The 14,373-nt window shown below is 46.6% G+C and overlaps 1 protein-coding gene across 8 annotated transcripts in view; it reads right to left on the bottom strand.

Annotated features, from left to right (window-relative positions):
- Positions 1 to 14,373, bottom strand: part of PCNX1 (pecanex 1) — a 388,730-nt gene that overhangs the window by 125,314 nt on the left and 249,043 nt on the right. For all 8 annotated transcript variants that reach the window (XM_082275578.1, XM_082275580.1, XM_082275581.1 and 5 more), the window contains 2 exons: positions 10,320 to 10,352; positions 10,024 to 10,195 (listed from right to left, as the gene is read on the bottom strand). In XM_082275578.1, the coding sequence (XP_082131704.1) occupies positions 10,024 to 10,195; positions 10,320 to 10,352 (205 nt within the window). The remainder of the gene's footprint in view (positions 1 to 10,023; positions 10,196 to 10,319; positions 10,353 to 14,373) is intronic.

Genomic DNA, 14,373 nt, shown 5'->3' with positions numbered 1-14,373 from the left:
AGTTCCAAGATGGTCCCCACCAAGACACTTCATCCCACTTGTAAAGTGACTGGCCACGTGGCAAACATGACTGTGAATTAATGCAGGGGGTGCAGGAAATGCTCTCCTCTCTGTATTTGGTGCCAGGAGCTTCCCAGACCACCCCTTAACACCGCTACTGCTATATAGTCCTCGAACAGCTTGGAAGAGAGATTTAGAGCGTTTCGCAGTAAATGTACAAAAATAGGAGCTCACAAACAAGTCCCTTACCCACCCTCGAGTCAAGTGCAAATGGGGAGGAAGGGTACCAGCAGAGACTATCATCAGAGCGCTCTTCATTCCATACAGCAGAATCTTCAGGGGGGTACAATCTCTGCCCACTGTAGCGGGCCACATCGCAAAGGACTTCAGGGACTCGATTCCACAGCTGGGAATCACTGCCCTGGACCTGTGTAGCACCCTGCTGGTCCTCAAGGTAACACAGTCCATTTATATTTGGACACAGGCACAAGTTTAATTTGAGGGGATGTTCATCAAATCGGAGGAAGGGTTTAAGAATTACAGCTCTTAAGAATAGCCACCCCCCTTTTTAGGGGACCAAAAGTTATGGGACAATTGAATCAAAAGCGGTTTCATGGCCAGGTGTGGGCTTCTCCTTCGTTATTTCTTTATCAATTAGGCAGGTAAAGGGTCTGGAGTTGATTCTAAGTGTGGTATTTGCATTTGAAATCTTCTGCTGTGAACCTACAACTTGCGTTCAAAGGAGCTGTCCATGAAAGTGAAACATGCCATTATAAGACTTCAAAAACTAAACAAATCAATAAGAGAGATAGCAGCAACATTAGTAGTGGCCAAATCAACAGTTTAGTACATTCTGAGGAAAGAACGCCGCACTGGTGAGCTAAGCAACTTTAAAAGGCCTGTCCCATTTCATAGTAGCATCAGTGGCCCACACTTGCCCAGCTGACAGATAACCAGGGACCATTCAGACTAACCTCTGGAAAACCATCTGAATTCATCATTACCTACACTTGCTGACGAACCCAGGGGCTTTTAATCGTAAACTCATAACCTTCGAAGAATACTGCTCAGGTGAGGGCACCCTACCACAACCCCACTCCAAAACTTACAACCTCTTGATAGCTCCCTTGGAGGAAAGCCATCTGTCTTGTTTGAAGAAATGGGAGGCGGACCAAAATCGCCCTGTCACACTTGTACAGAAACAAAATATCCATTCGCTTTCGTTAAAGACGTCCACCTGTACAAAGATACAGGAGACCAACTATAGAATACTAACGAGATGGTACCATGTACCCCACATGCTACATAAATTTTATCCAAACACTACGGGCCTCTGTTGGAGATGCCAGGGGGGACGGGGAACGATGTTGCACGTTTTTTGGTAATGCCCGAATCTCACCCACTTTTGGGGTGAAGTCAGGAAACTCGTCCGAGAGTTCACAGAATAGGAGATTCTGAACGACCCAGCTCTCTTCTTGCTTCACGTATCGAACGTCCCAGTGTAAAAAAAATACAGAAAGTCAATACTGTGCTGCCAAATCCTGCATTCCATTAAATTGCCCCCAACTATAGGTGAATACATAAGGTTGAAGAAATCAATAAAATGGAAGATCTTATGCTAACAGCTTAACATAAAAGAGAAAAATACAATAAAACTTGGAGGATGTGGAATATGTTTCTGCTCTCTGATAGGGGGGGGGGGGGAAACCTAGTGAACCCTGCTTTGAAAAGCAACTCATTAGGATGAGTATTTGAAGAACGCTCATGACTGTGACCACCTTCTATGTCCTCCCATTCTTCCTGTAACTCCCATCCATTCCCTTCCTGCTCAGCTGTATAGAATAAAAAAAAAACGGAATTTTTGTAAAATCTTACCTGTAAAATTCCTTTCTCTGAGTCCTCCGACAGTCGCCGCCTCTTCATATTCGTCACATATGGGGTATTAGACTTTGCTCCGAAGGAGTAGCTAGGCAACAGAATATGTTAACAATAAAGCTTTAACATATCCCACCCTCAAGGGGTGGTCCCCTCAGTCAATACCCTCCTACTTCCTGCAACCATATCTCAGTTTTAGTGGAATAGCAGTAGAGTATACATTCAACCCCAAAAGAGGGGCGGGGCGGCGACTGTCGGAGGACTCAGAGAAAGGAATTTTACAGGTAAGATTTTACAAAAATTCCGTTTTCTCTTACGTCCTCCGACAGTCGCCGCCTCTTCATATTCGTCACATATGGGGACGTCCCAAAGCAGTGCAAACATGAGGGGTGGGAAACGCATCCGCGCCGAAAGGCAACGCAGTCTCCACATCAAAGAAAGGAACCTTACCAAAGGAAGGAAACCAGCTGGGCAACAGCAAAAATAAGTGCTCAACAGGAGCAACAACCCAGGAAAAGACAAAAAAACCAGGGAATACAAAGATATCCCAACAGCCAGGAGTCCCCAACAAGGGACCCTATGGAACAGCCGCACTAAGAACCTTGCGGCCAAAGGAAGCATCCGCCGATGCCTGAACATCTACTTTGTAGAATTTTGTGAAAGTGTGCACGGTCGACCAGGTCGCCGCCTTACACACCTGGGCTACAGAAGCCCCATGACGGCAGGCCCAGGACGTACTCAGTGATCTAGTAGAGTGCGCCTTCACAGGCACAGGGGGAACCTTCCCCTGCAAGGCATAGGCCTGTTCAATGGTCTGCCTGATCCATTTGGCGATGGTAGAGGCCGAAGCCGCCATGCCCTTCCGAGGACCCTCTGGAAGAACAAACAAGGAGTCCGTCTTACGAAAAGACTCAGTCGATTTAAGGTAAACCCTAATCGCCCGAACAACATCCAGAGAGTGCAATCTCACCTCCTTTGGATGTTTAGGCTTCGTGCACAACGAAGGCAAAACAATATCCTCGTTAAGATGGAATTCCGAAACTCGTTTCGGCAGAAAAGAAGGATTAGGTCGCAAGACCACCTTATCCAAATGAACAACCAGGTACGGAGACTTGCAGGACAAAGCCGCCAGTTCCGACACTCTGCGAGCCGAAGTGATCGCCACCAAAAAGGCGACCTTTTTGGACAACAGAGACAACGAAATCTCCCTGATCTGTTCAAAAGGAGCACGTTGTAACACAGAAAGAACTAGATTTAAGTCCCAGGGGGGCAAAGGATCCCTCCTAGGAGGAACCAGATGTCGCACACCCTGAATAAAAGTGCCAACCAAGGAGTTGGAAGCCACGGGACGTTGAAACAGAACGGCCAGCGCAGACACCTGACCCTTTATCGTGGCCAGCGCCAAACGCTGATCGACACCCGTCTGAAGGAAAGACAGCACACGGGAAACCGAGTACGTGCGGGGTGAAAACCCCCTGGACTCACACCAGGCAAAATAGGCCTTCCAAGTACGGTAATAAACCTTTCCCGAGGAAGACTTCCTCGCGTTGATCAAGGTATGAACGACCTCTGGAGAGAGACCCTTCTCCTTCAGGACCTCGGTCTCAACAGCCAGGCCGTCAAAGCCAGCGACTGTAAAGCAGGATGGTAAATCGGTCCTTGAGACAGTAGATCGTCTCGAAGAGGCAGACGCCAGGGGGCGTCGACCGCCAGATTCACGAGGTCTGCGTACCAGGACCGGCGAGGCCAGTCCGGTGCCACAAGAATCACCGTGCTGCGTTCCGAGTGTAACCTGCGAAGGAACCTGGACAGCAACTGAATCGGTGGAAAAGCGTACATCAGCCTGTACTGATGCCACGGGGCCACTAACGCGTCCGACGCGTCTGCCCGAGGGTCGCGCGTCCTTGCCACGAACCTCTGCACCTTGTAGTTGAGGCGAGACGCGAACAGGTCCACATCTGGAAGACCCCACTTCGCGCACAACATCTGGAAGACAGCCGGATGGAGAGACCATTCCCCCTGATCCAGGGTCTGGCGACTCAGATAGTCCGCCTGCCAGTTCTCCACTCCCGGAATGTGAACCGCCGTTATCGCCGGGACATGAGTCTCGGCCCAAGACAGAATGTCGGCCACTTCTCGAGCCGCTCGGGCACTCCTGGTGCCCCCTTGGTGGTTGATGTATGCCACCGCCGTGGCATTGTCCGTCTGCACCCGAACCGGGCAGCCCTGCAGCCGGTCCGTCCAGCGATGAAGACAGAGCCTTATCGCACGTAATTCCAGAATGTTGATCGGGAGGGAAGACTCCCCCTCCGACCAGGTCCCCTGGGCGGACAGAACGCCCAAAACACCACCCCAGCCCGACAGGCTGGCATCCGTAGTGATTATCGTCCACGAGATCGGACGAAACGACTTGCCCCCGGACACCAACGGGGACTGGAGCCACCACAGAAGGTTTTCCCTGGTGCGATGACTCAACGAGATCTGAAGATCCAGAGATTGAGGTCGCCCGTCCCACTTGGACAGGATCTCCGCCTGGAGACCCCGCGTGTGAAACTGAGCGAAAGGAATCGCCTCGAAGGCCGAGACCATCAATCCCAGACATCTCATACACGTCCGCAGAGACGAGTGTGGAACAACCCTGAGGGACCTGACTTCCTCCTGAAGAGTCCTGAGCTTGTCTTCCGGCAGGAAGACCTTCGCCTGCACCGAGTCCAGTATCATTCCCAGATAGGGAAGACGAACCGACGGACTCAGTGTCGACTTTGGAACATTTATCGTCCAACCGAACTCCTGCAGAGTTTGCATTGTGACAGACAGGTCCTTCTCCAGACCCTGACTGGTCGCAGACCGAATCAGAATGTCGTCCAGATACCCCAGGACAGAAATGCCCTGGGCCCTCAATAATGCCAGAACCGGTGCAAGCACCTTGGTGAAGACCCGCGGAGCCGAGGCGAGCCCAAAGGGCAACGCCACGAACTGGTAGTGATCCTCCGCAATGGCAAATCGAAGGTATCTCTGATGCCCCTCGAATATGGGGATGTGAAGGTACGCATCCTTCAAATCGATGGAGGCCATGAATTCCCCCGGAACCAGGGCAGCCACCACCGAGCGCAGGGACTCCATGCGGAACTTGCGAACCCGCACAGAGCGGTTCAGAGCTTTCAAGTCCAGAATCGGACGAACCTTGCCCTCCTTTCTGGGCATGGTGAACAGATTGGAATAAAACCCCCGAAATCTGTCCCGATGAGGCACCGGAACCACCACTCCCTGAGCCCTCAGGTCCCGCACCGCCAGGTGCAGATCCCGCAGGCGCTCTGGAGACAGTTGTAGATTTGAGGGAAAAAATCTGCTCTCCGGCCGAGAGAGAAACTCGATCTTGTAACCAGATCGAACGATTTCCAGAACCCATCTGTCCCGCACACGGGCCAACCAGGGCTGAAGAAAACCGAGCAAGCGTCCCCCCACCCCAAAACTGGGTGAGGGCGCCCCTTCAGGCCGAACTGTTATGGGCCGCAGGTCCGGATTGGCCGGACTTCTGTTTCCCAGACCAGGGCTTCTTCTGAGAGCCTTGGCCTTTGAACGGTTTGCCCTTGTAGTGCGGCCGAAAGGCACGAAAGGACCCCTGAGGGGGCCGAAAATTCGCATGCTTCTTCCCAGAAGCCCCCTTAGCCTTGGGGAAATGGGGCAAGAGAGTGCTCTTACCCCCGGTGATCCCTTTAATCAACACATCCAGGGACTCCCCAAAAAGGCGAGACCCATCATAAGGCAGATTGGCTAAGGTTTTACGTGAAGATTGGTCCACCGACCAACATTTCAACCAAACCAGGCGGCGAGACAACACCGCCACGCTGTGCACACGTGCAGCCAACGGAATCAGGTCCAGGTCCGCATCACACAGATACATGACACCCAGGTGGATCTGATCCACCATATCCAGGGTCGCCGCCGAGGCCGAATCGGCCACTAGGACGCGCCTAAGCATCTGCGTCCAACTTGCGATCGCCTGGGCCGCCATGAGAGAAGCAAACAGAGCCTTAAGCATAGAACCCGTAACAGAATAAGTATGACGGGCAAGAGACTCCAGTCTCCTATCCGTGGCATCACGGAAAACAGGGGAACCCTCTGCAGGAATCGCAGTGGCTTTGTTCAAAACCGCAATTGCATGATCCACTGGTGGAGGCACACACCACCGTTCATCAGTGGCAGGCGAGAAAGGATAACGCAGCTTGGATTTACTTGGTACCGCAAAAGGTTTGCGCAGATCGCGCCATTGATCCTTAACAGCGCGCTGAAAATCAGCATTGCAGGGAAAAACCTGCGGCGTCCTGCGTTTTCTCTGCGTCCCATAAGCCGCCAAGGCAGCGGGAGGACACACTTCGTCCTGCAAACGCAGCGTCTGCTTAATGGAAGCAATCAACTCATCCATGATTGCAAGCTCTTCAGGCGAGCCAGGGGGAGAATTATCGACCCCCTCAACTTCAGCCTCCACCTCAGACCCCACTAGATCAAGAGAGGAGCGGGACCCCGATAAAGGGGTCCCTGCTAGAACAGCCCCATCACCTTCACCCTCAGAATCAGAGGACAGAGCAACTCTGGGCCGTTTAGTAGATTGAGCAGCCACCAGCATTTGCACCTGGGCAGCAAGGCCAGCCACAATAGTGGCTAAATCCCCCCCTGGGGGGGAAACAGCGGTCCCCTGGCTTTCCACCAATACTGTGGGAAACTTGCCCTCCTGAGAATCCATTGCCCCTGTATGCCAGACAACCAAGGGTTAACTGCCCCCTTTCAGCAAGAGCGGCAAGCGCAGCCCACCGCACCACACTCAGGCACAATGAGACCCCCACAGGGAATATACAGACTGAATACAGGCAATGGCAAACAGGAATAGAAGGATAAAACCTGAGGAGACCCCGCCGCTGCTGCTGCCTCGATCGGTGTTCCAGGAAAGAGGAAGTGATGCTGCCAGGGCGCTCTATGTAAGCCTATGGAGGCTACAAGAAAATGGCCGCCGTGCATGTAAACCATGCGGCCGGAGCGGGCGCCGGTAAAATGGCGTCGTTTGGCGCCGAAATCGCCGCTCCACAGTGCATAAAAACACACACAAGCTTATCCCATTATATGGATACATGTTAGATCGCCGCAGCGATCGCTGTATATGCCCCAACATGCCATAAAAACATGCCCCACAGCACACAGCTTCCCACACTGCCCAGCCTGACACACACAGTGTCACACAGCTCCCCCCCCCCCCTTGCAGCCCACAGCATGCAGCCGAGAGATAGGGAGACAAGCAGTGTGAATAAAGGCAGGTTACACAGTCCCAGACTGAGACCCCCCCCAGACAGACAGGTCCCCACATAGATACACTTACCTCACATGGCGTGGGGAACCCGCACAGGCGAACAAGCCGCTGCACATGAGGCAGGGAGAGTCGCAATTCAAGACGCACACAATGGCGGTTAAGAAACCGCACAGCGTCCGGTGAGGTAGCCACCTCACCAAACATCCCTGCACCGAACAGGGATGGGTCGTTCACTGTGCCAGGAGCGTTACCTGGCTGAACGCTCGATGGCAGACTGGGAAGCCACTGACCCACGACCTGCGATCAGGGGGATCAGCCCGAGACCCAGTCCGCATGATCCTCTTCGTCCGAAGAACTAACTAATGCTGACCAAAATAACAGCTAAGTAAAGGTAGAGAAAAAAACTCAAACAAAATATTAAAAAGAAGAAAGAGTCTGGGACAAAAAGTCCCAGCACAGAGAGCCAGCCACTCCTGACAAGCTAGACATTAAAACTGAGATATGGTTGCAGGAAGTAGGAGGGTATTGACTGAGGGGACCACCCCTTGAGGGTGGGATATGTTAAAGCTTTATTGTTAACATATTCTGTTGCCTAGCTACTCCTTCGGAGCAAAGTCTAATACCCCATATGTGACGAATATGAAGAGGCGGCGACTGTCGGAGGACGTAAGAGAAAATATATTTTCTCTTCCTTTTTTTTTGTTTTCTTCTTTCTCCTTTTCTCTGTCTCACTTTATCATCTACCTGTGATCTACCTTCCTTTTTATCTAACCGCATACGAAGAGGATGGGATGTATTGGGCAATGATGATTAATACATAGCTAATACTAGGTTAACTTATCAAACCGGAGGAAATTCATCACTGACCATGAAAACTATTAATACCTGAAAGTAATAAAGATAAATTGTAGGACATAACCCACAATGATTACATGTATTCACCAATATTGATTACATGTATTCACCAATATTGACTTCTTGTTACGGTCTTGTTTATTTGATCTCAGTGTACATGCCTGTTCATCCTTTCTCTCTTCGAATAAATAAAATATTTGGAAAAAAAAAAAAAAAAAGGCCTGGACATCCATGAAGGACAACAGTGGTGGATGATCGCAGGATCCTCTCTATGGTATAGAAAAACCCATTGAGAAAATCCAGAGAAGTGAAGGACTCCCTGCAGGAGGTTAATGCATCATGGTCAGTCTACAATCAAGAGAAGACTTCAAGAGAGCCAATACAGAGGGGTTCACTACAAGGTGCAAACCACTTATAAGCCTGAATAGAAAAGCCAGATTTGACTTTGCCAAAGATCATTTAAAAAAAAAAGCCAGACCAGTTCTGGAAAAGCATTCTTTGGATGGATGAAACTAAGATTAATCTGTACCAGAATGACTGAAAGAAAAAAGTGTGGAGAAGGCTTGGAAATGAGATCATGATCCAAAACACACGTCGTCATCTGTAAAACATGGAGGAGGCAGTATGATGGCATAAGCATGCATAGCGTCCAGTGGAACTGGGTCATTGGTGTTTATTGATGATGTGACATAAGACAGAAGCAGCTGGATGAATTCTGCAGTGTTTACAGATATACTGTCAGCCCAGATTCAGCCAAATGCAGCAAAGTTGATTGGACGGCACTTGACAGTACAGATGGACAATGATCCAAAACACACTACAAAAGCAACCCAGGAGCTTTTGAAGGAAAAGAAGTGGAATATTCTGCAATGGCCGAGTCAATCACCTGATCAACCCAACTGAGCATGCATTTCACTTGCTGAAGGCAAAACTAAAGGCAGAAAGACCCACAAAGAACAACTGAAGACAGCTGCAGTTAGAGCCTGGCAAAGCATCAGAAAGGAGGAAAACCAGTCTTTGGTAATGTTGATGGGTTCCAGGACTTTAGGCAGTCATTGCCAGTAAAGATTCTCAACATAATATTAAAAATGAACATTTCATTAATGATTATATTAATTTGTCTAATTACATTTGAGCCCCTGAAAGGGAGGGGGCTGTGTATAAAAATTGTTGCAGTTCCTAAATCTTCTACTTGATATTTATGTTAACCCCCCTTGAATTAAAGCTGAAAGTCTGCACTTCAAATTCATTTGGATAGTTTCATTTTATTAAGTATGCCAAAAGTATGAAAGTCTTGTCAAGCAGAGTCCAGTGCCAACCAGGACAATACAGGCTGTTCCTGCATGTCCCAGGTACCATTCCTCTGAGTCTAGTAAGCTGTAGGCAGTGAATCTCGAAGAGCCTGTCCCTTAACCCCAGATGGAACTTTTGAGAAGCTGGCTATTTTCCTGCAAGAAGACCATCGCCTAAGACACTGAAATCTTGCTTGGCTGGGAGTAGTAATATGCCTAAGATGGGGATTTCCTGTCTTTTTTTTTTTTTTTTTGCCAGTGTCCAATCACCTAACCATGGCAACATAACCATATTGTAATGGATATGAAGATACTCATTGTCTTGGGATGTATGATGAGGAAAATCTGGTCTATTCACATTTTTCCCCAATATCAGCATGGCATTTAAATTGGGAACTCCCTACCAATCCAAACCTCCCTTCTTCTGCTCCAGGGACAAAGGAGTATAATCATGAGATTACAGCAGTCCTTTTATGAGAAGATGCTACGCCTGTAGGCAATGAATGACACTCCGATTGGGCATTAATGTAAAATGTGCACAGAAATCTGGAGTAAGCTTGATCCTGTGCGGACAACACTTTTACGACACAATATAGAGTGGATTGAAGGTAAGAAGTATTGCTCAAAATTACAAGCATATGTGAAGACAATTCAGGGTATAGTGTAATCGCTAAAAATGTATAGAAAACAATTACTTACCAATGATTAAATCCCTGGCAGATATGAGAAGAAGAGGATTGGTGAAGGCCATTCCATACAGCTTGTATTTGGTGGCTGACAGGTTTTTGCTTCCATAATCCAATAACCAAATAAGGCCACAACAGGCACAGAAGTAAACAGGCCTACTATAGGCTATGATACGGTTATGGCCCTGAAATACCAAAGGATACAAAAGACTTCGTGACAGGTTATTTCTTGGGAGAAAGGTAAGCTCACCATTCATACACCTAAAATAGTTAACTGCATCATCAGTGCAGATATATAAATATACTTACATGTCTAGGGGAAGAAGAATCAGGCTGAACACTCTGAAAAAACAAAAACACTAATCAATCCATTTTAATGTATCTCACACTTAAATTTGCAAAAGGAAAAAATTGGAACTCATGCATGACATAACACTTCAACTTTGCCTGAACGCTAATTTTCAGAGTAGTCCTACATGTACAGTATGTTACATATACTAATCAATGACACACAAATAAAAGTATCTCAAATGTTTATTTTGTTTCAAATTAAAAAAAAAAAAAAAAAAAAAAGGAAGACATACATACAGGTGCATCTCAAAATTAGAACACCTTTAAAAGGGTAATTTATTTCAGTAATTCAATTTAAAAAGTGAAATTCATTATTTTTATAGATGCGTTACACGCAAAGTGATATATTTCAGGCATTTGTTTTAATTTTAATGAATATGGCTTACAGCTAGTGAAAACCCAAAATTCAGTTTCTCACAAAATTAGATTATTACAGACCAATAATAAAAAAAAATAAATAAAAAAAAAGATTAATACAGAAATATTGGCTTACTGAAAAGTATGTCTATGCACAGTATAGTATGCACTAAATACCTGGTCAGGGCTCCTTTTGCATGAATTACTGCATTAATGTGGCATGGCAGGGAGGCAATCAGCTTGTTGCACTGCTGAGGTGGCATGGAAGCCCAAGTTGCTTTGATAGTGGCCTTCAGCTCATCTGCATTGTTGGGTCTGGTGTCTCTCCTTTCTTGACAATACCCCACAGATTCTCTATGGGGTTTAGGTCAGGCAAGTTTGCTGGCCAATCAAGAACATTAATACCATGATCATTAAACCAGGTATTGATACTTTTGGCAGTGTGGGCAGGTTCCAAATCCTGCTGGAAAAGGAATTCAGAATCTTATGTAATATTCTAATTTTCTGCAATATAGAATTTTGGGTTTTCACTAGCTGTAAGCCATAATAGACAAAATTAAAAAGAAAGTAATTCTTGAAATATATCACTTTGTGTGTTATGCATCTATAAAAAATATATGAGTTTAAACTTTTTGAATTGAATTACTGAAATAAATTAACTTTTGGATGATATTCAAATTTTGTGAGATGCACCTGTATGTTCCGTTCTTTAAAATCATGGGGAAAGAACACAAACAATCTCATAACTGCACATCAAACATGTATTCCCTTACAAATAGCAATTTTCATCTTTAAAAAAAAAAAAAAAAAACAGCATTTACCTTCTCATGCTACATGCAAAACACCAGTGATTATTTTGCATATGGTAATTTTCATACATGTTCCTCAACAAGGGAGAGAGATGGCAAAATAGGAGAACAAAGTATGTAAATCTTCATAGGATGTTATGGAGCAGGACGAAGATGGAAGAACAATGACTGGTTATAGTGGAAAGAAATCACCTTTGGGGGGGAGAGGAAGGAGCCTTGGACCTCAAAAGAACCTTATAAAATCTGTGTACCACAAGAAAGAGTTCCTTGTGATTAGGCCACCAATTTGCTTTGCAGAGGTGATGGCAAAGAGGAAGGCATTGGGAAAGCAGACAGGGGAGTATCCATGATAGGTTCAAAAGGCAGACAGATCAAGACTGAGATCCCAGAGTCACTGGGAAAGTGTTTTTAAGACTGTATTTGAGCCTGTTTCACATAAGAGTTTGTTGTGATTTTGACTGATCAAAAAATGCACAATATTAGCACTTATGCACTGGAATGGTTTTGATATTTTGTTCTTGTATTTATTGGATTACAAAACGTGTACACTTAAAAAAAAAAAGTGTACACCGTTTAAGCATTCACATCATAAACTTAAGTGAAAACCAATTTTAGCAAAGCATAATATATATATACAGTGCCTTACGAAAGTTTTCAGCCCCCTTGAACTTTGCGACCTTTTGCCACATTTCAGGCTTCAAACAAAGATATAAAACTGTAATTTTTTGTGAAGAATCAACAACAAGAATCAACAACAGAGCACTGTGCAAGCGATAATATTGAAATGGGAGTATCAGACCACTGCAAATCTACGAAGACCTGGCCGTCCCTCTAAACTTTCAGCTCATACAAGGAGAAGACTGATCAGAGATGCAGCCAAGAGGCCCATGATCACTCTGGATGAACTGGACTTTGCAAAGGCCTTTGACACCGTTCCCCACAAACGCTTACTGTACAAACTAAGGAAGGTAGGTATGGACCATAGGGTGAGTACCTGGATAGAGAACTGGCTCCAGGGGAGAGTCCAGAGGGTGATGATTAATGGGGAGTACTCGGATTGGGTGGGTGTGGAAAGTGGGGTCCCCCAGGGTTCTGTCCTGGGACCAATCCTGTTTAATTTATTCATAAATGATCTAGAGGAGGGGATATCTAGTACAATCTCAGTATTTGCGGATGATACTAAACTAAGCATGCCAATATCTTCTATGCAGGATGTGGAAACCTTACAAGCAGACCTGAACAAAATAATGGGGTGGGCAACTACATGGCAGATGAGGTTTAATGTTGAAAAATGTAAAGTAATGCACTTGGGGGCCAGAAACCAGAAAGCAAGCTACTCACTAGGGGGGAACCTCTGGGTGAGTCTAGGATGGAAAAAGACTTGGGGGTACTAGTAGACAACAGGCTTGGCAGTGGCATGCAATGCCAAGCCGCAGCAAGCAAAGCCAACAGAATACTGGGATGTATAAAAAAGGGGATTCACTCCAGAAATAAAGAGATTATTCTCCCACTCTACAAGACTCTGGTCCGGCCACATCTGGAGTATGCTGTCCAGTTCTGGGCACCGGTCCTCAGGAAGGATGTGCTGGAATTGGAAAGAGTCCAGAGAAGGGCAACAAAAATAATAAGGGGAATGGAGGACATCAGCTAATAGGAAAGACTACAAGCACTGAACCTATTCTCTCTGGAGAAGAGACGCTTGAGAGGGGATATGATATCAATGTACAAATTCTGTACTGGCGACCCTAGCATAAGGAACAAACTATTCAGAGAAAGGAGATACAATAAGACATGTGGCCACTCACTAAAACTAGAGGAAAGGCGGTTTAACCTTAAAATGCGTAAGGGGTTCTTCACTGTGAGAGCAGTAAGGATGTGGAATTCTCTTCCACAAGCAGTGGTATCAGCAGGGAGCATTGATAGTTTCAAAAAACTATTAGATGGGCACCTTAGAGACCACAACATACAGGGGTATACAATGTACGGTTAAAAGCAAACACACACACACATAGGTTGAACTGGATGGACTGATGTCTTTTTTCAACCTCACTAACTATGTAACTATGTAACTGCAGAGATCTACAGCTGAGGTGGGAGACTCTGTCCATAGGACAACAATCAGTCGTATACTGCACAAATGGAAGAGGCCTTTATGGAAGAGTGCCTTCCATAAAGGCACTCTTCCATAAAGGCCTTTATGGAAGAGTGGCAAGAAAGCCATTTCTTAAAGATATCCATAAAAAGTGTCGTTTAAAGTTTGCCACAAGCCACCTGGGAGACACACCAAACATGTGGAAGAAGGTGCTCTGGTCAGATGAAACCAAAATCAAACTTTTTGGCAACAATGCAAAACGTTTTGTTTGGCGTAAAAGCAACACAGCTCATCCCCCTGAACACACCATCCCCACTGTCAAACATGGTGGTGGCAGCATCATGGTTTGGGTCTGCTTTTCTTCAGCAGGGACAGGGAAGATGGTTAAAATTGATGGGAAGATGGATGGAGCCAAATACAGGACCATTCTGGAAGAAAACCTGATGGAGTCTGCAAAAGACCTGAGACTGGGACAGAGATTAACAGCAAACACACACACACATCATAGGTTGAACTGGATGGACTGATGTCTTTTTTCAACCTCACTAACTATGTAACTATGTAAGATTCAGGGGCGTGGCCTGGAGAGCAATGGAGTAGGTCGCATTGCACGAGAGCTCCTCCGGCAATATCCTGACTTCTCGATCCTGATTCATCGCTGAGTCCAGAACTCATCTCTTCCTGACTCCTACCTGTTCCCGGATCACGAGGCGGTATGTCTCCCCCCCCCCCCCCCGGCAGAAGTCGGAGGCCG

This window comes from Pelophylax lessonae (assembly GCF_965119305.1).
Source record: "Pelophylax lessonae genome assembly, chromosome: 13".
Classification (NCBI taxonomy): domain Eukaryota; kingdom Metazoa; phylum Chordata; class Amphibia; order Anura; family Ranidae; genus Pelophylax; species Pelophylax lessonae.
The sequence above is the reverse complement of the archived record's forward strand: the minus strand, read 5'-3'. Positions and strand labels throughout refer to the sequence as shown.